This window comes from Helicoverpa armigera, chromosome 27 (assembly GCF_030705265.1).
Source record: "Helicoverpa armigera isolate CAAS_96S chromosome 27, ASM3070526v1, whole genome shotgun sequence".
Classification (NCBI taxonomy): domain Eukaryota; kingdom Metazoa; phylum Arthropoda; class Insecta; order Lepidoptera; family Noctuidae; genus Helicoverpa; species Helicoverpa armigera.
Genome location: NC_087146.1, coordinates 2,813,281 through 2,839,392, shown reverse-complemented (window position 1 = coordinate 2,839,392; position 26,112 = coordinate 2,813,281). Strand labels below are relative to the sequence as shown.

The following is a 26,112-nucleotide window of genomic DNA, read 5'->3' as shown; positions in this document are numbered from 1 at the left end:
TTTGACAGCCTTTAACATGGCTGTTGCCAAGTTAGGAGCCAAGGACGATGGCTTAAGCTGTCCCTGGCAAAGGGATAGCCGCCAACTGACTCATGAGCTGTTTTGTGTCTAAAAAAACTTGTATAAAATCTCAATCAGAATTGAACTTAATATCCTGGGAGCAGGAGCAATATAAACAATACGCAAGACTACCCTGTCTTTTAGCTATACTTCTGTAGCTCACAGTTCCTCTCGGGGTTAGCATTTGAACGAGTTACCGCGGCCTGGTAGGCTAAGGGCTCCAGAAGGAATAAAGATGTAGGGGTCTTACAGCAGACACATTCCTTAAAATGTGATACTATTCAATTTGTTCATAGTGATATAGTATATGAATAGTGGAATCCAAAATCGATGAGAAAAAGACGAACCACATCCATTCAAAATTAACGAATCACCAATACTTATTTAACTGCCATTAAAATTCAGACGATTGGCGTTTCCAAGAAGTGTAACTGGCTGGCCACCCCACTAATTCCGCCTAGCAACTGTTGGCGTACAATCCGTTCTCACAGCACACTCGTACGGAATTTATTATCACCTCGGTATTTCCCTTATTACCATATTGATCTGGGAATCCAAGAAAATGCCTTATTGATCCATTGGGGTATTGGCCGTGGAAACTTTGAAGAATTGGTTGTGTTTTTCTCAGAATTTTACACGAGGAGGCCTGTAAAAAATATGGTTGAGAAATAAACAATGCTTGTTTTTTGTATTGATTTAGCACAGTTTACACAATTTTGTAGGTTTTTTTTATTGATTTTTTCTACATTCGGCTTATCTGGTTCCAACTGGGTCCTTCATAAACTTTAGAGGTTGTTATCCTAGTTCTATTCCTGACTCGGCACTGATAAATAAGTTACATCTTTACTTTCATGAGCTGAAATCGAACCCGTACACCCGTACTTGTACACTGCTGCTTTGCGACCACTATGACGGTTAAATCTAAGCCAAGGAAATAAGACTCCTAAAATCCTTCCGTATGTAAGAAAACTGCAGGGCCTGTCTCCACATTGGAATCATAATATAGACTGATGATTAGGTATGTCGGTCAGAACTCTATTCTTAGGCATTTTTTTCTAAGAGGCCTCGGAACTTTGAGATATTAAGAATCCTAGCTACCACAAACTCCTAAAAACGCCCACGATCATAAAACAATAATGGCTGTAAAGTTCAAGAGTTCTCAGTAAGCGGTATCCGATGATCGGTCAGTCGCCAATAATAACTTTGTCTTTTGTTCGCTGGACTGCATGTATTGTCGTTAAACCGTTGAACAAGCTCTATTGATAGGGTTGTACATAACACTAATGTTATAAATGAGAATGTGACTTCGTCTATCAGTCTGTCAGTCTGTCGCACTTTCACGCCGAAACTGCTGAACCACACCCATACATATAGTACAAAGCCTAAAAGGACATCGGTATTCCCGGATACGGGAAGATGTTTCCCCTTTACTTGGGGGAAACTGCTAGGAACAGCTAGTTAGTATATAACACTCATTTGGACAAAACTATGATACTTATGTGTCAAAAATATTTCAGTTTTAGATAGCCCATTTATCGAGGAAGGCTATAAGCTACTTTTTATTCGGGTTCGTGCAGAGTTTCCCACGGGATGAAGGTGAAACCGCTGGCGGAAGCTACTTCTTAATAAAAAATAGGTGCAGAAACCTAGGATAAAGTAATGTCTAACTTCATTCTAAGCCTGCAGTTCCACCTAAGTTTCTATTTACCGCTGCAGCTACTTTTCATCTAAATCTGCTTAGCCGTTATATCGTAAAAGCGTAACTGATACCCAGGGTTACTTTCGCAATTATACCAGTAAGTTGTAATATAATTACTCAGTCTGACTGTTTGCTAAGCCATTACGCCTGTACTGGTAAACCGATTAATACCTCTATAATCTACTGAAACAGATTAAAACCTTGAGAAGGAAGTAACCTAAGAGCTTTCACACACCGCAGGATAAACTGTGCGAAGACAGTCGGGCCACAATTTATTTGCAATGCGATCAAACTTTTTAGTCGGTTTGATACTGGCTGGATACCTTATCGTTGTAATGTGCGCACTACCATTCATCTCTCATACTTCACTCATCCATATTGATCATTCATTCATCCATACAATTTATGAGCCCAATCAAGCTATCGGCCGACTAAAAGTATGGAGTGTGCTCTTATTTAAATCCCGATACATAAATAAATATTAAATAACATTACAGTATAATGCGATTAATAAACTATAATGCGTATTAGTTGTATCCCCAAGTGGCATTTTATGTGGTATTCAATCAGTTTAATCTAGACACACGGCAGTGTGTCCGCCAAGTTCGAGCAAAAAAAGCGACACACCGGCCGTGGGTTATATTACACGAACCATTTCGGGCCAAATTCGACCCCCCTATAACTCAAAATCTATTTTGTTTACGCATATCAAATTTCTAGTATCTGTTGAGACCCCCTCACTTATCTAAAATACAAAATTTCATTAATATACCTATTGTAGGTCTTGAGATATTGACGTCAGAAAATCGCTATTTTTACTATACACTCACTGACTGACTCACTCACTCATCAAAAACCTAGACCACTTCCAATGGTCGTATTGACTTGAAATTTGGCATGGAGGTAGGTCTTTATGTCAAGGTAAAGGAAAAAATCTGAAAATGGCCAAGTGTGAGTCGGTTTCAAAATAATGAAGGTGTAAATTTATATCCCTAAGGAACTAAAACTAACTAAATTTATCTATATTTATATGTCTTCGAATGGTCGTACCGATCTGAAATTCGTTACAAAGGTTTGTATTTAGTCAAAGTAAAGTAAAAATCTGAAAACGGCCAAGTGTGAGGCACTTTCGAAAATAACGAATGTGTAACTTTGATCCACGAACATAATATATGATAACATGTCATGTCAGTCAGTTAGTAATTCTAGTCCATTTAGTTATTCTAGATCATTTCTTTGTAAGAAGCATAGTGCATATTAAAAAATCTAAAAGATAGTATAAATGAGACATTTCCTTAACTAACTTAATCATAAGAAAAAAATTAAATGAACAACCTTACAAAAATAAATGAAATCCCACCCAAAACAAAAATGTGAAAGACTGCCAAGTTCGATAATATGGGAATGCTTCGCCTATAAAAGAAGTGAGATCTGAATAAGTACCAAGTTCCATGCACATACCTCAGTTAAAAATAGTTACTTTTTAATAATGTTACTTGGCAAGTTTTAATAGAAAATTAAATACTTGATTCATTGCGTTTAGTAGGTGTGTGAAAACTTGCCAAGTAACATCATTAAAAAGTAACTATTTTTAACTGAGGTATGTGCATGGAACTTGGTACTTATTCAGATCTCACTTCTTTTATAGGCGAAGCATTCCCATATTATCGAACTTGGCAGTCTTTCACATTTTTGTTTTGGGTGGGATATGTTTTACAGTGTTCAGTTCATTGACCAAAGTTATTGAGGTTTATATGTATAATATTCTTAGCTGTACATATAAAGCCACGGGAACAACCTAGTCTTCAATAATATATTATACAAACGTGTGAATCAGTTATCTAGCTCAATTATCAATGTGACAGCCCTGCATTCGCGTGATACAAAACCATATACGCAAACTGAGGTCACCGACCCCGCACCCAGCGCTTCTCGAGCAAACATAACATTGCTGACTCCTTAACTCTTATTGTTGTAACAATAAAGATGATTATCGTTTGTTTTAATGGTTTTGTTAAGTTTGTAGTGGTTTGACTTCTTGTTAAGGATTGTGGTGATTTTAAGGTTGATGGATCTGGTTGGTGTGAAGTTTGATGTTTTAGTGTCATTTAAACTTAGTGTTCTTAGTAATAGGCGATCGTTTGCTTAGTCTTTTACCAATTACATATACGATAAGGTAGGGGAGGTAGGGGTCCCGCCTAACCAGTGTCTTATAAATAGGCTCCGTCTATACAGTTTCTCGGAGGCCAGATAGCCTCTGCAAGACTAGTTATCATATTGTCTGGCTTCTAACTACTCCTAACAAGTCAAATGACAGCCAGGACCCACAAATTTGACGACTTTTCCGAAACACGGAGGAAATTTTCATGATACGATGGTCAATCGTCAATGGACCGACCACTCCAACCCTTGCTTAACCTTATGATCGATCGACCGGCGCGGCGGCGGCCCGACGGCTATAACTTAGAGCCACAAGCTCAAAACACATAAACATACAAACGAAAAAATATCACGAAACAAAACAGAATTCCTTATAAAACTTCCATGAAAGAATGTGAGAAAAACATTGTTTAGTTGTAAAAATGTGTGCGGAACCCGTTTGTGTTATACTTAGTTACTATAACTGTGGTTTAACTGTCGTTTCTCATGCACTATTGCAGTTTAAAACACCATAAGAACTGCCGTGGTTAAGTGAGTCACTGTTAGTGTTTGAACTAGGTTTTAACTTTTGTATTGTTGTCACGACTGATTTTTGTTGATGGTAAGCAGAAAATTGGTTTAAGGAGATTTATTTAGAAATATGATGTATTTGAAAAATTCACTGTAGAGTGACTTTAGGAAGGCAAAGACGACGTAGTGCGATTCGAACTCGCGCACGTATGGTTCCGTACCTATTACCTATAAAATGGCAAAAATATCAAGTTCGCGCACTCGGATAAATGTAGCCTATATTCTTCTTCCGTACATACTTGCTTTATTATTATAAAGTTATAAATAAATTCTTCAGCTTTATAATTTTAGATCGAGTTTCAGAATAAAAATAAGTGTTCGATCTTCTTGACAATTGGAGAATAAACAATAAAGAATATAGATAGACCTTAATAAGAACTCTATTCCCATAGCCACATTTGCCCAGAAGTACATACATATAAAGAGCTTGACAAGTCTACAAAAAAAAAACAAATGCCTACTCATATGGTTATAAAACATACTGTTGACAGGTGTTCTTTTGATATACAATGTTGAATCTTAAAACCTATGTCATAGAGGTGTTTATGAGAGCTAAGAGTAATATTTTACTACATTTCAATTATAGTTTGTGTATTCTATACATGGGTTTAATTGATACCGACACACTTCGCCGGGTCTCTTGTAATTGGTCAAAAAAGTGGTAAGTGCGAGACGCACTCTTGTACTATGGGTTCCGCAGCGATAAAACGGTTTTTATTATTTTGTTACTCGGGGATTGAAATTGTAACTCATTGACTCACTTATTTGGATTTTAATGATACAGTTTTGTATAAAAGCCTGTCCAAATATATAAAAAAAAAACAAGTCTAAAATTGAAGCTGCTAAAATATGTTAATGTCGATGAATATATCCTAGGCTATTCCATCAGAGTTGGGTAAGCTTCCTTCTCACCATCTATTTGACTAAGAGTTCACACCAAGATCCATTATTTTCTCTGATGGGACATCTGACTAACGTTCGGAACACACTTAACAAATACATACGTTTTCATTTTTTGTATATGTATACGGTATCACTAGGTCATAATGTTTTGTTGCACCCCTTTACATACGGAACTCTAAAACGCACAAATAAATTGCAGCATTTATACAATAAAACGTACCAAGTAAGACAGTATCAATGGTTTATGGCTACTAATAAGTGTACTATAAATAACAAAAATGTTTTACCTTACTTTATGACAAAATTGATGAATGAGCAGTCAGTTTAGTTGTAAATTACAATATTCGCAGAACTAGCTGTTGCCTACGATTCCACCTGCATCTCGAGGGAATTTTTACTTCTCGCACACGGTTTAAAAATAGCCTATGCCCTTTCTCAGATTATTGTCTATCTGTGTACAAAATTTTATAAATGCGAAAGTAACTCTGTCTCTCTGTCTGTTACACTTTCACGTCTAAACCACTGAACTGATTTTAATAAAATTTGGTGCAGACATAGAGCTGACCTTGAGAAAGAACGTAGGATAGTTTTTAATCCGAACACTACGCGGGCGAAGCAGCGGGTAGAAGCTAGTTTGTACTAAATTAACAAGTATTTGTACTTTAATGCTTTTTGAAGTGAATTGAATTGAATTCTAGGGTATATTAAATAACAATATTTCCATTGCTCACGACTACAACCCAGTAACTGTAATTTACATTTTTGTAAACAATAACTGCAATTTCGTACTTCCTTCTATAAATAATTACAATGGCTGTGATTAAAATCGCATAAGTAGCGGAACCTGTTAATAACAAACTTCTTAAGTAATCACAGGTGTTGTTCTTTGCATAATATAGTTTTATTTTATATAGGTATAGTTTTTTAAAGAAGGCGCGAATGTTGACTTATTCACTTTTTGGGTATCTTATGAGTCCATGTTAACTTGTTTTTTTTTTTGTTTATCTTTAATCGGATCTAGATAAACTTAGAAACATATTTACATATTATATATCAAATACCTTTATTTTCAGCCTATATTTGCCCATAGATATAAGCTAAGTAGCTTGCCAGTTTTTGATTTATAGCAGACAAATTTGTGGTCACCTAAATTACATATCTAAAATACTAGGTTAAAACAATTTTAAGGCTAAAAGCATAGCTATTAAGATTTTCTGATTAGTCATGAATCTTCGCTATATCAATACAGATGACTGTGAATAATATGCTGAAAATATTACACATCAATGGTCTATTAATAAGTAATCTTCTGTGCCATTAGTCGGCCATTACTGATGTGGATCGTAGGATGTGTTCACATCAGGCGTAGGTTCCTATACAAAATTACAATTCGTTTTGCTTATTTAGTTTTTGACATAAGGACTTCGAATCTTAGAACGTAGGCATATCTTAGACACTAATGACTGTGTTTCGGGTGGCACGTTAAACTGTAGGTCCCGGGTGTCATTGAACATCCTTGGCAGTCGTTACGGGTAGTGAGAAGCCAGTAAGGCTGACACCAGTCTAACCAAGGGGTAACCAAGGTATTGGGTTGCCCGGGTAACTGGGTTGAGGGGGTCAGATAGGGCAGTCGCTCCTTGTAAAGCACTGGTACTCAGCTACATCCGGTTAGACTGGAAGCCGAAACCCAACATTTTTTCCCAGTTGGGAAAAAGGCTCGGAGGAATGACAAAAGTTACCTTCTAACAAGTTGAGTACCTATAACCAGTGCTGGTTCCCGTGGTTTTACATGTGTATCCGGTTTTAATTTGGTGGCACCAGTATCCAAATGATTTGAATAAAGGATCTTATTGTAAGGAAGGGTTTGGACATGGACATGACTGCATACAGAGGAAGATAACGACCAAAAAAAAACCTATGACTCGCGAACTGTTTGTTCTTCCTTTTCCCATCTCGAAGAAAAGGTGGAATTTTGGGACGCTTTTGACTGGCTTGAAAATGGGTCACCCGCCAAAAAACGGGGTGTATGGTTATGCTTGTATGTAGCAGCACTAGAAAAAACTTATAGTCCTATTGGAGCATTTCCTTCCATTGTAGCTGAGTCTACTTATTTTCCCCCGACATATTATTTATTACCGTCCTTGGCAGTCGTTACGGGTAGTCAGAAGCCAGTAAGTCTGACACCAGTCTAACCAAGGGGTATCGGCTTGCCCGGGTAACTGGGTTGAGGAGGTCAGATAGGCAGTCGCTTCTTGTAAAGCACTGGACTGGAAGCCGACCCCAACATGGTTGGGAAAAGGCTCGGATGATGATGATATTATTTATTACCGTAGATGGATGTCCTTTAAAGTTTTTTTTTATTAAAAAAAAAACGATTATGATATGATATTGCAAGCTATTAATAACCTTCGGAAAATCTAACATCACTGAATAATTTTTGTTAGTGATCGTGTAATCGCGACTTTATAATGTCCGTGCCCCGTGATTCATATATCATGGCATTGATGTGTACTATATAGTATTGTGTGTATAATGTAGACTGGTAAAGCTGTGCTTGTTTTTGTTATTACCGCTCATATGTACCTATTTTACCTTACACTGTGTTTTAAAAAATCTGGTTCATATCACTGTCTGAGTAAAAACTTCTGAGCTAATCACCCTTACATATATTCATTGGATTTGCGCTCCGCAGTCTTTCCATCTTCAAGTCAAATATCCAAACATCCGTTTTACTATGAAGTACAAACAGACGGAGCTATTTGTACTTAGCAGTGTACGACTGTCTTCCTTCAAAGACTTACAAGAGTCCTGCTGCTTACCTCTAAAGAGAAAACATTCCTAAATGTGCTAAGTATCTTCTCCCACCCAGCGGTTTCTTCGACACCCAGTGGGAACTACTTCACGCTACTTGAATAAAAAGTAGCCTATAGCCTTTCTCGTTAAATGAGCTATTTAAACACAAAATATAAATATTTTTTTCCATCAGACTGTGCACTAGTTCCTGCGATTACCCCTTACAAGTAAACAAACTAATTATACAACTTTACAATATTAGTATAGACATCTTGTATCTATTATACTCATTCTAAAATCTCTTCTTCCAGCATACTGGGGCCGCGACGGCTCAGCCGGTGGTGGGGCGGCGGCGGCGGCCCAAGCCCAGGCGCAGGCCGCTCTCTTCGGCTTCGGGTCCCGCTACCCGCCCCCCACCACGCTGGGGGTGGCCGCCAACCAGGCCGCCTCGCTTGGCTTGCACCCCGCTGCCAGTAAGTCACTAAATAAGGTTCTGGTCACGACGATTTTATAAAAAACATCGTAGAAGGGAAAGTTGAAGGAAAGAATGGAAAGGGTCGTCCAAGGTACAGTTACAAAAAGCAAATTAAAGAGAAGGTGAATGTTGTGACGTATAAGGAAGTTCAGGAGTTGGCGCTAGATAGGCGTAAATGGAAGGAGCTGCACCGACAAGAGCTGGGCTCTTAAATTGAAGAAGAAGAATTCAGGAGTGTGACAAAGTTAACTTTTGGGGTTTTTGTGAAGGAGCTTCAGATAGCCTCTATATTCATTTCACTTTTCAATCTTGTGAACTTTGCACACCTGGTTTGATTGGCAAAATCTCAAGTACTTTTGGACTAGCAGCACTCTCTGATAAATGCAGCCTTCTAGGTAGATTCAGTTCATGACTAGGTATTAATGAAAGATTGTCGCAATCAACGTCAATGTCAACCACCATCTCCTTAACAAGTCCTTAACTCCTTACGGCCATATCCAATACTCTATCTAGGTATCTACTGACATAAGCCATTATCCATAACTTTAGTAAGCAATACATAGATAGAATACTGAAAACGGCCGCTAATCTATCTAGAACTACAGACAGCCCTAATCCTTCACAGGTGCAGCATGGTGGTCGATGGCATCACACCTAGCGGCACAGGACTACCTAGCCAGGCTACAGGCTTCAGGGCTCAACTTCCCGCCGTTGGCTGACCCTTATGCTGCACTGTCGGCACTGTCGGGCAGCGGGGGCTTGAAGCAGCCGCAGAAACCTGGGAAATTGTCTAGTCGAAATGAGAGGTGAGGAGAGAGAACTGTTTCATTTGATTTTAGTTCAGTTGCTCTGGTTTTGGTATTAAAAGCAAGTCTGTTGTTAAAGAGCAACCCACGTCATTTATCAAGCAATTTTAATATTTTACAAAACTGCGCAGATACATTATACCTACCAGAATGTGTTACATGAGGACAGTAGCATTAGAGCATCTGGCATCTTGAAATAACACCGTAATTGTATCGAACATTCTTTTTCAACGGATTAGTAAATAAAACCAAAGTTCTTACAATAACTTTTGTAACTTTATGGCTCTTAGTGAGCTTAGTACCCCTAAAGCTAAGCCATAGGGCTTAGCTTCTAACTTACTAGCAGTCTAAGGCTTCTTTTCTAACCTTGCTTCTTCAAGACATTAACTAAAACCTCTCGTCTTCCAGGTCAGGCAGAAGCAGTACATCATCAAGCGCGTCCACTAAAGACAAGAGTCCTTCCACCAGCAGCTCCAACTCTCAGAACATGAGTGAGTGGGGCACGTATCTATTGGCATATAGCAAAGCTTCTTAACGTTAGAATCGCTGTCACTCTTCACCGATTCATGCGAAATATGTATAGAGAGTTGCTACCTAATTGCTACCAGCTATCATAAGTTGCTACCTAATTGCTACCCTCGTGGTTTTGAAGATATTCAGCATCTAAAGGTGACAGCCATTCTGACGTCAGGATGGCTGTCTGAATTGATATAGGAAAATAACATGAGGAGTGTGAGAGTTTTCAATTTAACTTTGTTTTACTGTTCTTCTGTACTAACAAATAATTATTTATCGCTTGCTTTTTACCTTAACAGCCTTTTCACATCACAGCGTAAAAAATGGACAACTGCCTATCCGAAAATGAAGTTCGAACCGCGAAAAACCCGCCTATGTGAAAAGGCTGACCCACCAACCTTGCAACACGTCAACACTTATCACCCCCTAATTATCAACCACGTTCTCACAGGATCATCATACGGCCTCCCGAAGACTTCCTCCCCCTCAGGCATGCAGCACTCGCAGTCGCTCTCGAGCCTGGCGTCACTGAACAGCCTGGTGTCTGCTCCTCATCAGAGCAAGCCCAGCAGTAAGCCGTCGGCTGCCCCACAACCTTCCAGTGAGTTGGTTAATGGTTCTTGTTTTTCTGTCTTCATGTCTTCCGGTCCAAAGTTTCGTTAAAAGACTGTTAGATCTTCATCATCCTCCTGGCCTTAACCCATATGTTATGGTGTTAAAAATAATATTAAGTTTGCTGTTCCGAAGTGCCTTGACCTCCAGTATTAAGTTAAACGGAGGCATACAGTAATTCTTGACGGGGCTGCGGGATTGTTCGCGCGAGTTACCGAGGCCCTGGTATAGTTATATGGTATGGTTAGTCTGTTGGAAAATGATGGCCGGTAGCAAAAAGACCTGACGACCGGCTGTCGCGACATACCGGCTGAGCCTACGCCTGTCTAGCAAACTTAAGGTCCGAGTTACACCGGATGGCAGCGGCTGCCAGCACCGACGCGCGGCCGCTCACGGCGCCGCGGTCGGACTGAAAGTGGTGGCCGCGTCGCTGCCGGCCGCTACCATTCCGATGTGACTCGGACCTTACTCTTACGTTCACCTCCTATAAAACCGCTCCCAAATCCAACCAGCCATTATTTACCCCCTCCAACACTTACCAGTTCTAACATAAAACATATCTGCCTTCCAGAAAAGCCATCATCATCATCATCGTGTAAAGGCAAGGAGCGCGAGCTGGCGTTACTGCGAGGCGACCTCATGCTGGCGCAGGCGGCAGCACACGGCGCCTATCATGCTGCTGTCGCTGCCGCCGCTAAGGGGAAGGTATGTCATTTCCCTCAACTATAGTAGGGTCACTTTTCAGGTCTCTAACTTTGTTGCAACTGGCTCGAAACATGGCGCTAGTCAAAGTAGGCTTTTCCCAAATACCTATGTTGAAGTCGCCTTCTAGTCAAACCGGTTTATGGCAGCGTGGAGGATGGTGCAAGTCGCTGTTCAGAAACCGCGACTGTGAAGATAAAAGAAATGTTACTAAAATAGGCTTAATAAAGCTCCAAAATCTGACGCGGCTGCGTTATTATTCGGAAAAGTTCAAAGGTATCCAGAAGAAATATTGATAGGTTTTAATGACTAGACATTCCATCCATTACTCATTCCACCACATTCCCTGCGACGAATCTTAACGCAAATACTTTAAAAAATCTTAGTTCAAACGGACTTATAAGCGTACTGCGCGACCTCGCGGTCAAACACTCTCCAATAATCCTTGAAAATGCTATTGGTGCTTTAGTACCTACTAATCCTATATAAACTATATATTAGGGGTTAAAGTATGAAATTGCCGTTTTATTCTAGTAGGTTTTTGAATTGCCATAGAGTCTTCATGGTTTGAGGTTTTCGAATGGAACTTTTTTCACGTGGTTTCTGTGATGTTTTTCTTTTAAAAAAATGTGAAACATTTGATTATCGATGTTCAATTGTTTTTGTTATTCAACTTAAACAAGAAAGATGGATACTGCGAAAATTTGAGTAATTTTTGAATATGAGTTCCGACGCGGGATTGAACGGCAGAAACAGCCCGCAATATCAATGCTGCATTTGAAGAGGTGTCTGCTAAAGAACGCGCCGTGCGATTTTGGATTAAACGCTTTCGTGGTGGAAACTTCGACTTGAAGAACGAGCCATGAGAAAGACCGCCTGACAGGTGATTAACGAGAAATTAAGAGAGACGGTGAACGCCGATCCTAGTCAAACTACCCAGATACCCAGCCGAACACCGAATAATGTTGAAAAAATTAGCAGTAAAACAGCCACGACTCATGAATCGACCTTCACCGCTATTGCTCCATGACAACGCGAGGCCTCATACAGCAAAATAAACCGTTTTAACTCTTCAGGAACTGCAGTTGGAAACTATTCGTCTTCCTCCATATTCGCCAGACCTTGCTCTAACGGACGACCATTTTTTTTTGTGATTTGGACAATTATCTACGTCACAAGAAGTTTCTTCCCAGGAGGCAGAACAAAATTCTTTCACACTGTTTGTGCAGTCTAGATCCTCAGAGTTCTATCGTAAAGGCATAAATGACCTTCTTATTAGATGACCGCAATGTATAGATAATAATGGCAACTATTTTGATTAAATAAGTTTGTTAAAAATTAAAAAAAAATACAATTTAGGTTTTCAGTACAAATCGGCAATTTCATACTTTAACCCCTATTATTAATATTTACTTTGAGAACATGTCGTGTTTAGTGCTAATGTTATATATTTGTCTTTCAGAACATGTCCCCTCTGTACCCGTTCGGTATGCCCGGCGCGGATAAGGACGGGCGTCACGCCGGCATCGACTCCCTCACCGGCCTGCCGCATACTATACTCAGGTAAGCTAGCATTATTCATTAGTTGTTAAAACATATACAAATTATTCGCATTAAAAAGTTTTTTAGAGAAACGGTTCTATTGTAAGAATTTTCGGAAATAAGACATCCCTTACTTTAAGGCATTACCCATATCTAATGTTTTAGATAAAAAATAACGTTTTGATTATTCTTGTAATTAGTTCCTGAATAAATACAATTGACTAATGTAATGTTTCTCTTCTATCAGTGCTGCTTTAGAAGGAGGGTAAGATATCATATTAATATCATTTTTGATTAGTTGATACACTGTAACAAGAATAGTTGGACTTTTTATTTTTTAATGAATATCTCAACTGATCATCATACGATCATTTTATAATGAATACTGCCTGCTACTGGCTGGACTGATCCAGTTAACCTAACAATGTGGACTGGAGTGAACCTAATAATTTTGATAGAGTAACAACAAAAAAATCTTTTTGGCTATTTTGTCAAAACTACATCGAAACTCATGAAATTTCTAAAGCATTATGTTTCCCAAATATATCTTGCAGCATTATCCCATCATATTAAACCAATTTCCACCATATACTTGTAACAATAAGTCACATTTTCCGTTACAGTGATCCGTCGTCAGTGCTAGGCGGGGTTCGACTCCCGCCCGACACCGAGATCATCAAGTACACCTCCTCGCTGGCCGGGCCTAAGGTAAAAGCTCATGTACGTGCAGTTTTGAATACTAATATTAGAATAATTCGATTTATATGAAGAATAATAGATTTTTTTTATTTTTAAAATGTCTTAGAGCCCATTCGAGCAAAGTCTAAAACCATCTAAATTCTTTTTAAAACAACGTTTTTACACTGGCGACAACGCTCGGATCGCTACGCGTTGTTTAAAACAACCTATGCTAAAGTTGACGTTTAAAACCTTGTCATAGATTTTTTGTCGCCCGAAGGTGTTATGCGACAGATATCGTCTAGTGTGAAAGCGGTGTTAGATGTAATGTTTGGTTTCATTAATTTTGAATGTGTTCTAAACTAAAACAATCTTAATATCAAAGTATAATAATTTAATTGTTAACCGGTTTTAATCAATTATAATGAAATGGCAACCCTTTGTCACAAGATATAGCCATAAAGTTTGTCCAGAACACATGATTATCTATTCTATCCGTTCATACATATGTTCCCTTATGTATATTTAAACACTAATTAATCTTCTACAAATATTATATGGTCTACATCTACATGATATTTATAATACATGATATAATTAACCTTCTCTTTCTTCCCCCAGTCTGGCTCGGGCACGCAGACCCGCGGGCGCAAGAAGACGATCTCGCTGGACCCGCCGCACGTGTCCGTGCATCCCGCCGACCGCGCCGCGCCGCTGCCCAGCAAGCGACCTAAACTTGTACGTATATACATTTCTATATAGATATAGAGTTATTGGTTATATAGGTATTGGTGATATATGGACCAACTGTTAGATTGCCTGTTTACGTTCGATAATCGGTAGATGATTTTTTTGTGGGAGAAAACTGAAACACTGATAGCAACAGTGCAACACACCTCCTACAAAAAAATAGGTTAGACGATCCTTGTCAGAACAAAACGGGCTGATTAGTGTCCCTACGTAAAGTCTGACTTGAGCAGGCAGCCTTAAGGGGAAGAAACCCGTTAATTTTCATTTTGAAAATCATTGACGTTATACGCTTACTATTTGCAAAGAGCCCCCGCTCTGAAGAATAATGTGATAACGGAGTAATCGCAAACACATACATATTTTTTTTATGTCTAGTTTCACAGACAAAATAAACCTCAGATTTCGAAAAACAACTTTTTACTATGAATTTTCACGTTCTAGTTTCAACGTAAACAGTTACTTTAAAGAACGCTTATGTTTTCTGTGCACTTGGACTTTTTTGGAAGTTAAGATTTTTTTTTAAACTTACCTATACCATATTATACCTACAGGACGAGTACGGCAACTCGCGGTCGTCAGTGGAAGTGATCCGACTACCGAACAAGCCGGACCGCGCCGGACACAACTCCATGTCCGGCACGCCGCCGCCTAACCTCTCCGATTATGCAGGTATGTGTCATATTCTACTAGCTGATTTCTGTTTCACCCGCGTCCCGTGGGAACTACTGCCGGTATCGGGATAAAATATAGCTTATGTTACTTGGGAAGAGTGTAGCTTTCCAACAGTGAAATAAGTTTTCAAATCAGTCCAATAGTTTCGGAGGCTTTAGGGTTTAGCGAAAATATGTTTCCTCCTTATTTTATTAGTGTAGACTAGCTTCTGCCAGCGGTTTCATCCAATTTCAGGGAATACTCCGTGCACTTGGATAAAGTAGTAGTAGTTTCCTGAATAAATAGCCTGTCCAACTCAAGGAGCATTTTATTGGTCAATTGGTCGAATAGTTAAAAAAAAACTTTTTATAATATTTGTACAGATGAGACTCTCACGGGTGTAATAATGGAAGGCTATAGACAGTTATATTTATTTATTTTCTTTATTAGAAAGATACAGAGTAAACTTAAGAACTAATTACAATGTCCCACAAAACTGTAAAAGCAGTTTGACTGTGACACTCTGACAGAATATGAATGTGTTACTCCTGTTTTACTCTGTCACATTTTTCTCACCACACCCAGTACCTAAACACATATGTACAACTTAAATACAATTGTATCTGTCTATCCCAGGTATATCCCGCGAGCTACTACAAACGATAGCGAGTCAGAGCGGCGTGTCGCTGGCCGCACTAGAACGTCAGCTCGCCGGATCCACAGGTGATTATTGTATGTTTAACCAACGCACTTTACTAATATACTGCTTTATTATCTTTGTAGTATGTGTTTTGAGGTTATTTGGTGAGGTTATGATACTAACAGTATCTAGGTGAACTTGTTTTTAGATGGTGTGGGATAGTTATACATTTTTGTATTTTAACTAACCAACAGTAAAAACAACAGTCCCTTTCGCTAACTGATTTCCTTTTTCTTTTTATTGATTTCTACTGAAAACGCACTATTTAACTACCATTCAACTATAACGATAACTGGACTAATGTCCACCCGCCAAACCACCGATTGGACCAAAGGGATTTTCATGGCTGGTTATGGATCGGTATTCATTATAGTTCAATAGTATTATGGTATGGTAATGGCGTAGCAACTCACCCTTAAACAACCAAGCTTAACTTACTGAGCATTGGTCAAAAACTTCGCGCTTCAAACTAAACATCACATTTTCGTTTTCCACTAGATACATATATCTCTTCCCCTTCTACCTAAATAACACACCAAAACCACTAACCATCCCCCATAGCTACTAACACCACCACCTACAAACCTCCTACATACATTAATCACCCTATAATTTGCAGATGCAGGCCTAAACTTGAGCACTAAGATGGGAGAGGATTCTCCTCTAGACCTCGGTGTCAAGTCCTCGTCAATGGATGACGATGCACCCCTGAATCTATCGTTAAAACCTACGCCTGGTAAGTAGTATTTATCATTAATTTACAATTGAGAAATATAATTGGCCAGTTTCACTAGATACTGATAGTCGTTGATAGCCTAGAGGAGCGTAGAGCTTCCTCTCTTACGAAGACAAAAAGTGACAGGGTTCAAAGGCTTTTAAAAGCTCTGAATAAAGTCAACACCAAAACCTGTATAATTGAGTGGATTAGCTCATACAATTCTGATACAGTAATATGTAAAAGTTATTCCTATTAGCCATCATTTGTTACTAATTTCTTGACTGGCCGCCGATAGCTCAGGAACCATCTTCCTTTAACCCATTGTAGATATGTCGGAACGGAGATAGGTAAACGCAAGACACCGTTGATTTTCTATTGAATGATAATAAGCGATATACAGGAGGTTAATTAAAAAATTCGGGCGAGCTACGATAATCATGAAATAGTGTTCTATTATGGCGATGGCTAACCTTAAATATTTGTATTGCAGCAAGTTCGCAAGCATCGGACGCTCTGTCCCGACTGACGTCGCTCAGCAGTTCGCTCAACGCCTCCTCCAGCCATGACAGGATATGTAAGTACCTATACCCTTAATATGTTTTAATGTATAAACATACCTACACGAGAGATTTTAAGCGCTTACCTATAAAATGGGAAAATGAATAAATTGTTTTGCGTCATGTTTAATCTTTTCTCATATTATGAATGCCAAAGTAAATTGGTCTGTAGCGCTTTCACGCCAAAATTCCTGCATCTTATTTAAATGTAGTATATAGATAACAGATAGATAGTCAAGCCTGAGGTCCTGAGGACAGAGGTTACTTTTAACAACTTTTTTCGTGAAAGCGCGACAGGTAGACATAGGTACATGGCCTTACCACAAAAACTTAAACATCTGTTTTACACTTGTCTAAAAAAATTGTGGCTGCAAAATGAACCATATGTCAACGTCATAATCTGACATTTTTTTAGTCAAGTCTTAAACTGACGTTTAAAAGTTTTTGTGGTAAGACGGACATTCTTTACCTACTTATATTTTTTTTATTAAGGTGTTCATTATGCGCCTTGATTTATATAAAAAATTACAAACCAAACAACACATACAACCCGTGCCGATAAAGAATGGGATTAGAAATCGCGACAGCTGCATTTACCTCTCGCTCATACACTATAGCACATGAGCGAGAGTTGAATACAGCTGTCGCGATTTCTAATCCCATTCTTTGTCGGCACGGGTTGTAACAATCACCACATTGAACACATTTCGCCTCCCGCCACTAGCCCGCCGCAAGCCGGGCGCGAAGCCCCGGCGCGTGGCGCCCGAGCTGGCCGCCGTGCCCGACGCGCCGCGCCCCAAGTCCTCCGGCAGCGAGGACAGTGAATGTATGTTGTGTGAGAAGTAGGATGTTGGGGAGGGGTCCTTATGCTGGTTGAAATTTATAAAGAATAGTGTGGTGTGGACTTGATTTTGACAGACAAATTAGCTGATTTCATATGCAGGAATACAGGCATTGCGATTTTTTTTTCTATGCAAAACAATCTATGTTAAGATTAGCGGTTCAGGCGAGTCGCTTCTAAAATATTGGCTGTAAAGATTAAAGCCACTACTACCATGAAACATTCTTCTATGTAAAGTAATTAATATTACAAGCTGAAGACTTTTTTATTATTAGTTTGAAAGCGCTAATCTCGGGTACAACGAGTTCAATTGCAAAATTCTTTAGATATCCCATTTATCGAGGAAGGTAGCCTACTTTTACTCCGTATGTGTAAAGTAGCCTAGCCTGGAAAGTAAACCAAACTAAGTAATGTTCATACCAATCTGGCCAACTTTTTACCTTTTTCATTAACACAAAAAAGACTCTACCTAAACTATTTATTACAGCATAAAGATCTCTTCAAAATATTCCAAAAACAAGAAAGAATAATGGTATTGTTTATTATAATAATATGTGCATGCGATAATTTTGCATCGATACAAAATATGACATTCACTGTCCTCTATTGAATAGTGCTAGATTTTGTATTTATATCCATTTTGTTTTTAATTTAATTGTCACTAACATACACTTTGTATTGATGCAAAAATAACTAACTATAACATGTTTGTGTTTTACAACTGTTATGTTTGTTTTTTTTTATTATTCCAAGTTACAAGCTTGTAAAAATCACCACATATGATTTTAATTGCAAAAAAGGTGAATGCAATATTAAAAAGGTAAAACACTTTTACAGGTGTCATATACAACCTCTTTTTACCGCTAAAATACCACATAATAGACCCATTCTTGTTACTAAATTTCGAAATATACATTTTCTTAAAACCCAGCCTACATTTACATTAAAAAATCTGATATGTGCGTATATTTTTAATTTTACATAGAATAGATTTAAAATGTATTGTAAATAAGTAATCATTTATTTTCTTAAACTAATAAAATAATCTTCTCAATATCACAACAGCGGTAGCAGGCTGGGCGGGTCGAGAAGGCCGGCCCCGCAACCTGGGCCGCGGCGTCAGCAAACCCAAGAAGAACACCGTAGCTTCTCTACTGGCACAGAGCAGAGCCCTAGGCCTCAGACCCGCGCTCGCACATCAGCTGTTAGCTGAGACTGATCTGGTGAGTTTTGAAAAGGTTTTTATAATAATAATAATGAAGGGTAGATCAATTTAGGGGTGGCATTTCGCGTTAAGGAGATTGGTCAGCTGCGCAGGACACATTATACCTCTAGTGCACAAGCATTTGCACAGACACAGGTGCACTCACTATTCCTTCACTCTCTGAGCCCGATGGGACGGCAATCCGACACCACCGGAGAGAGATCAGGTGCAGGGCCGACATTAACGTGCTCTCCGATGCACTGCTTATGTATGTATCAATCGTCCTCTTCTTTTGGGCTGCTTTGTGAAAGTGACTTAAAACCTGAACATCATATATTTATTTGGAGTAAGCTGCCGTAATGTTCTATCTAATAGGGAGATGATGACTTTTGATGACATAAGATTCAAGTCTGTTGGAGTTGGGATCAGATATTCTTGACATTAAAGTATATTTTACCTAATTTCTCTTCTTTCCCAGGAGAAACTAAAAGCGTTACTCGGCGAGACGGCGAGCACGGACTCGGAGTGTCCGTCGGACAGCTGTCCGTCAGACTCCGACGCCAGCGACACCAGTCGCCGCCCCAACGACGCGCAGCTGCGGCTGCCTCTAGCACTAGGTCAGTCTATACCCTGGGCTACAGCCTATCCTACTAGTATTGTTAACTAAAGCGCTACTCGGCGAGACGGCGAGCACGGACTCGGAGTGTCCTATGTAGACTGCACATCAGTGGTAACTGGCATGCACCTTAACTCAATAGTAATAAGTACGATTTTAATATAAAACTGTTACCACTGACCTAAAGTTGACTGTACCTTTAAAAACATGGAGGAAATCCTCTTGACAAGATAGTCACCCATCCACAGCCAGACAGCGTCTGAACTTGGACCCATGTGTATAGACATCAGTTATGAGAATATGGGCTTTTTCAATACAATCCACTTCGTCTTTTTTAGTTGTGCCATGTGGTTGCCATAAAGAAATGTTATGGAAGAAATAGTATTAAGCCCAGACTTCACCGGAGCAGAGCGGAGAATTTCATTATTCTAATGCGGGCCATACACGCTACGGTCTGCGCAGGCGACCTATTCCTTCACACATAGGTCGCCTGCGCAGATTCAAAAATCTGTACAGGTCTATTCCCACACACTCCGGTCTACCTGCATACCTGCACAGGTGGACCTCTCCGGTAGACCGTAGCTTGTATGGCCGGCATCATTTCGTCGCCATTCAGTCAGTAGTATTCTGAGAGGAGTTTAATTGGTTGTTTAAAAACTTCTCCTTTCCGCTCCGCTTTGTTGAATACTGGACCTAAGATAATATTTTGTATAATTCTTTAGCAATTTCTCTATGTAATTCTATATTTTGATTCCCTCAGGTTGGAAACGCGTAACAGTAATCAAAGGCCTATCCCGGAACTGCAGCATTAAGGGCGACGTGACGTACTCGCCGCCCGACCCGCATGCGGGCGTCACCATGCGCTCACTGCATGATATACAGAATGTGAGTAAATATTGTTAATAGTTGTTATATATAAGCATTAAGGGCGACGTGACGTACTCGCCGCCCGACCCGCATGCGGGCGTCACCATGCGCTCACTGCATGATATACAGAATGTGAGTAAATATTGTTAATAGTTGTTATATATAAGCATTAAGGGCGACGTGACGTACTCGCCGCCCGACCCGCATGCGGGCGTCACCATGCGCTCACTGCATGATATACAGAATGTGAGTAAATATTGTTAATAGTTGTTATATATAAGCATTAAGGGCGACGTGACGTACTCGCCGCCCGACCCGCATGCGGGCGTCACCATGCGCTCACTGCATGATATACAGAATGTGAGTATTCTTATTTTTTTTTTCATTTAGAGAAAGTCCTATCCTAGAAAGTCCGCTATGTGAGACGGGTGAAACCGCTGGCAAAAATATGTGCCGGATGTCCCTCGAAGTATTGATCAAATGAAATAAGGGAATGGGTCGTTTGCCAACTTTTAGACTTCGAAACGACGGAGTTTTTTTTAAATACCTACTCTTATTTATCAGTACGTCGAGGAACACCCTGTTGGCCCACGGTCATTGTTTGGAAATAAGTTGCATTCTTTCTTCAATTAAAACAGCCGCATTTTCTATCGCTGTTCACGATATCATATGTATTTTTTGACCTCTGAAAAAGGCTTACGTTAAGCTTTATGTAGAGGTACATGTTTGTATGTTTAAATTGATGATGGATAAATCTGCGACCATTTCAATATTTTTTGTGTCGACGTTTTCTTACATGTTTTAACTTATTTTTGTCTGTATTCCAGTTCCTAGAATCAAACCCCAGTCCGCCGCTATCGACGGATAACTTCAGCTTTTCCGCGCGGACGGTCCTCGGCGAATACATACAGCCCGCCAGCGATGTGGGAGAACCACTCGTTTATAACGAGAATGAGATTAATAAGAGGTAATTTTTAGAATCTTGTAAATCAGTCTTGTAGGGTTTCTGGATTTAAAATTAAGCCCCGTTGTACTAGAAGATAGTTTATTGATAACTTGTCTTATATTAAGTTACATTGTACAAAATTTATGCAAAAACGTTAAGGTAACCCTAAGTGGAGGGATGTAAGGGACTGCGTGGCTACCGCCAATCAAATTCCCCTAGGTGGTTCCTGAAGGCTGCTAGGCTATCGAATAGGTTCTAGTCTTACTTGGCTCAAAATTGGCTGCGTGGCTACTCAACTCTGGTCCTATAGCTAGTTGTATGAACGGTTTATTCAAATATTGTTCTGCTTATAAAGGCACACTATTTACATGTGTGCACAATTTAGTTGCCGATCCTAATAGTAGTTTCTTATAGAGAAAAACCTCGCATCATGATTCTGATTCCTCCGCATCACATGCTCATACCATTACAACCGGTTTCCACATATTTTTTTATGATGATAGTTAATGTCGTTATTACTCGCTCAGGTTAGAAGAAGCCCGTCTCCTAGCGGGTGCAGGGGGCCGGCCGACGCCGCCGCCGCTAGACAGACGCATGGAGCTGGCGCGCTTGCAGCAGGCCGCACGGGATGCGAGACGAGATGCTTCGCACCGCGGACGCGATCATGGCCATGTACGTATACTGTGTCCCTAGCCTCATATACGGAGATCAGTCAGCTGCGCAGGATATATTATAGTGCACAAGCATTTGCACAGACAAAGGTGCACTCACCATTCCAATGGGATGGCAATCCGACACCACAGGAGCAGGACCGACATTTCAGTGCGACATGATGTATAGGGCACTGTTAATAAGAGGTCGATTGCATCACATTTAAGTGGATTCACGGAGATTGCCATAAGACATGTAGGTCAGGCGACTTGTTGTGAGTCGAGTAACGTTTGGTAGGCGTGATCAAAACTATCAGTTACAAAAACAAACTTTGAATTCCTTAAGACATCCGTCAAAGATTGGCCTTGAATTAATAGTGATTTGGGTAAAAAAAACGAGCTGGTAACTGGTTCCTAAGAAGACGTATGAAAGCGGAGCTAGTAATGTTCCTCGACCTCTAACACTCTCATTTTGACGCATTATGAAATCTCCGATAGTCATTTTGTTATGCAAAAAAAACACTCGTTATTTTCCCATCTCATCTCCACAAAAAGGTACCTTAGCAACACTATTAACCTAACCTACTTAAAACCCATCTTTTCCCCACAGAGTCGTCTAGACAGATCTGAAAAGGCTGAACTCGCTAAACGCGAGAAAGAAGCGCGAAGTCAACAGCTGTTAGAGGTAACTACAACCCTATTGTGTTAGAAGGTAGTAATATATGTTACTGATTGTTGCCGTATTATTGTGAATATCGTTATTTAATAAATATATATTGGTCGAAAATAGAGAAAAAAAAATATTTTTTTGAAGTAGGTCAAATAATTGCACAACTTATCAACATTTTAAGGAACATGATCTCTTTTATCCAAATAAAAAAAAATATTACGTAAAAATATTCATAAAAAAATTAAAAAAATCTTACCCGAAGCAGGTGACTACATAGGTCTATTTATTTTCTTAACTCTTTCTATATTACGTAGAGAGCACTTCATGTACATTTTTTTTTAAGGAATTTGTCTGTACTATAAACTATCTTAAATTAGCAATCATATCCAGATCTGTCTGACTTAAAAACTACTTCAAGGATTTTCGTACAGTTTTCACCAATACATAGAATTATTCATAAGGAAAGCTTATGCATACCCCCGCTGCGACTAGGCTAGCCCGCTAGTATGATGATATATACATTTAACAAAATGTCGATAATTTACAATATGGCTAGGCCGATTACAAACCAACGATATTCACAACCATACGGTGACAACTTTAATGTGACTTTTATTACCTTTTAGGCAAAAGATATGGGTTTTCTTAGTTCAATGTTTAGATCAGTGGGATATATTTATTTCGTTCTTATTTGTGTTTTTATATATAGTTCTCATATTATTGTGCATGATGATTTCTGTAAAATATTTTCTCATAAAGAATAGAACAAGATTTTTTTGCGTAAGTTATATTTGTGTAAGTATAAATGTTATGTGGATACTTGTAGATTAAAATGTATTGTTTTTATTAAATTTTCACATATTTATAAACCTAATAAATATACTTGTATTATAATATACAAGGGTGTAGTTATTTGTACAAAAGTGTTAAATTATAGTTGTACATTTTTAACCCCCTTTGTAAATAATATCTAAATATGTATTTCTTATATAGTTGTGATAATATGGGAACTATAATATATTTGTCTCTAGTTTTGTTGTCTATGTTTTAAACCCATGTGCTTGTGTTTGTTTTATTTTTTATTATCAATTTGATGCTTGGCAACATTGGCTCACCATTCGTACTGTAGATTTTGTTCTATATTCAAAAGCAAAAAGGGCCTTTTGGGGTTGCCAACGTTCATAAAAAATTGGTTACTTTTTGCTTTTCTAGTAGAAAGCGTTGGAATTCTTAGCTTTTAGTTGGTAGCTGAGCTGTGTGTTTAGCATTAGATATGGTATATACATACTTATATACTTCTCTATAATATTTATGTAAAAATCTGTCTGTCTGGGTAAAGAGTATATTAATAACACAAAACCGAACCGCCAAAGGGACCTTGACAATGTTGTCATAATCCAAATTGATAATAAAGACAAGAAAAATGCGAAAAATTATATAATAACGAGGCAATACTTCGAAACAGCATATCAACAAGAATAGAACGCAGTTGACGATTGAGCCCCTCCCTACTCTACCGAAAACCGGTATCGACGAGTGGAAAACGCCCGACATAGTCATGGGACCAGCCACTAAGACCAATAAGGAACGCATTATGCCTCCGATCAGTCTCTCTCTAATACCGGTCAGCGGCCCGAAAGACACACAAAACTCCCCCATAAAAACAATAAAATTCGACCAATCAGGGTGGAAGGAAGAAATAGAAGAATACAACGCTTTAGATAAAATGAAAGACTTCGCTGAAAAAGCGGCTTTTGATCTCCCTAAACGCAAAGAGAAATACGATTTTACGTTAATAAAGTCAGCTGAAAAGCGCTTGAAAGCGCCAGATAAAGAGAATAATCTAGAAAAACTAATCGAGTCCTACTCTAGAATAACAGAATTCATAAACGGCTGTGATTGGTCGAAATTGCAAGGGGACAAGAAATCCGACGACCCGAAATCCATAGAGCAGAAATATTTAGATGCGAAAAATGAATTCATGTCTCAAAACTTAATGTTGATGCCTAAAGAAAAAGACAGTCCTAAGTCTGTATTAAAAGAGGTCATTGACCTGAGTGAAGATGATGATATTTTGTCGGATATAATGATAAAGAAAATTAATAAAGGGACGTTTAATGTGGGCAAGGATGGGGCTTTGTCGATATCGGTACACCCGCTAGGCAAGGAGGCTGTGACATCGGTACGTGATACAAACTAAATGTACTAACTTTCGGATAATGTTTCACTAACATGCACGTATAATCTTCAGGTATAAGGAGTATATACTTGTGTAAAAATTGTGTAGAAGTCGTGGTGACGGATTGGAGAGGTATACAGGCGGAGTCAATAAATGGGAAACTATGCCTTCAAAAACATTAGAATTCTGAATTTTCTCCTTTTTGGGCAGTCGGTTTGTTTATAAAAGCAGTCAAATAAAGTACGGTTGGCTAGGGCAATTATTAGGGCCTTAAACATGCGTATATGTATATTGTAAATATTTTACTACCAAGCCGCTGAGCATATTTTGATGCGTTTGATTGGTACATCTTTCGAAACGATTTTTTCTCGAAAACTCTGCTACGGAAATAATAACGGGCTTGGCTTTGGGCGCATAATTTTAGAAAACTATCAATGCAAATTACATATTTTCTTACGATGTCGAATATGCGCGTAACATATTAATTTCGAACAAAAATATTTTTCAAAATTAAGCGTTATATTTCACCACGAAACCTAGAAAAGATCACTGCAAGGAGTCCAAAAAGTTTTAATACTTCAAAAACATTGGCTTTTAAAGCCTTAAAATGCTTTATGTTATGTATAAATTGTTATTAACTTTACTTTTATATTTTCCTTTTAACCCTATTTAGTTGTGCACGCTATTCACACCTTCGTATGCCTTTATTTCCATTGTAAATTATTATTTTTATTTTAATATTAGAAATATTATTTTTAATGTGTTTGATTTTTTTATCACATGTCCCAATTATTTAATTTGCTTTGATAAAGAAAGTATCCAAAATATAGCTAAGTTAGATTAAATAAATATTGAAAAAAGTTATTTTTAAAATTTCGTTTTATTTGAATATATGCAGTTACATATTTGCAATTTGCATATAAATATTTGATGTTCTTGTCAGATAAAAACAGTCTAAAAACTATACCCTTTTTGGCAGTCGGTTAATAAAATATAAAATCAAACACAATAACACCCCAGTAACTTTCTAAGCGAATTCTTTAATTTTTTTGTTCCATGTATCGCTGTTTTATTATAATTTGCTGTACCGCTTTCGATGTTGTTCGCACGTTCGTATTGAAGGCTAAGAGGAGAAAACACGAGGAGATTGAGAAACAGAAGATTGAGGAGCAGGCTAAGAGGCAACAGGTTTGAGAAATTATTTCTTGTTGATTATTCTGGGAACCACAGAATTAGGGGTATACTGT

The 26,112-nt window shown here is 38.7% G+C and overlaps 1 protein-coding gene across 1 annotated transcript in view; it reads left to right on the top strand.

Moving 5' to 3' along the window:
- Positions 1 to 26,112, top strand: part of LOC110373752 (uncharacterized) — a 108,088-nt gene that overhangs the window by 50,382 nt on the left and 31,594 nt on the right. Inside the window, exons 4-25 of the mRNA XM_064041889.1 lie at positions 8,497 to 8,658; positions 9,286 to 9,466; positions 9,875 to 9,966; positions 10,434 to 10,583; positions 11,166 to 11,299; positions 12,759 to 12,859; positions 13,086 to 13,103; positions 13,462 to 13,546; positions 14,138 to 14,254; positions 14,818 to 14,935; positions 15,554 to 15,649; positions 16,237 to 16,353; positions 16,826 to 16,909; positions 17,617 to 17,718; positions 18,799 to 18,956; positions 19,416 to 19,554; positions 20,314 to 20,438; positions 21,248 to 21,387; positions 21,894 to 22,038; positions 22,627 to 22,701; positions 24,152 to 24,868; positions 25,988 to 26,053. Of these exons, the coding sequence (XP_063897959.1) occupies positions 8,497 to 8,658; positions 9,286 to 9,466; positions 9,875 to 9,966; positions 10,434 to 10,583; positions 11,166 to 11,299; positions 12,759 to 12,859; positions 13,086 to 13,103; positions 13,462 to 13,546; positions 14,138 to 14,254; positions 14,818 to 14,935; positions 15,554 to 15,649; positions 16,237 to 16,353; positions 16,826 to 16,909; positions 17,617 to 17,718; positions 18,799 to 18,956; positions 19,416 to 19,554; positions 20,314 to 20,438; positions 21,248 to 21,387; positions 21,894 to 22,038; positions 22,627 to 22,701; positions 24,152 to 24,868; positions 25,988 to 26,053 (3,122 nt within the window). The remainder of the gene's footprint in view (positions 1 to 8,496; positions 8,659 to 9,285; positions 9,467 to 9,874; positions 9,967 to 10,433; positions 10,584 to 11,165; positions 11,300 to 12,758; positions 12,860 to 13,085; positions 13,104 to 13,461; positions 13,547 to 14,137; positions 14,255 to 14,817; positions 14,936 to 15,553; positions 15,650 to 16,236; positions 16,354 to 16,825; positions 16,910 to 17,616; positions 17,719 to 18,798; positions 18,957 to 19,415; positions 19,555 to 20,313; positions 20,439 to 21,247; positions 21,388 to 21,893; positions 22,039 to 22,626; positions 22,702 to 24,151; positions 24,869 to 25,987; positions 26,054 to 26,112) is intronic.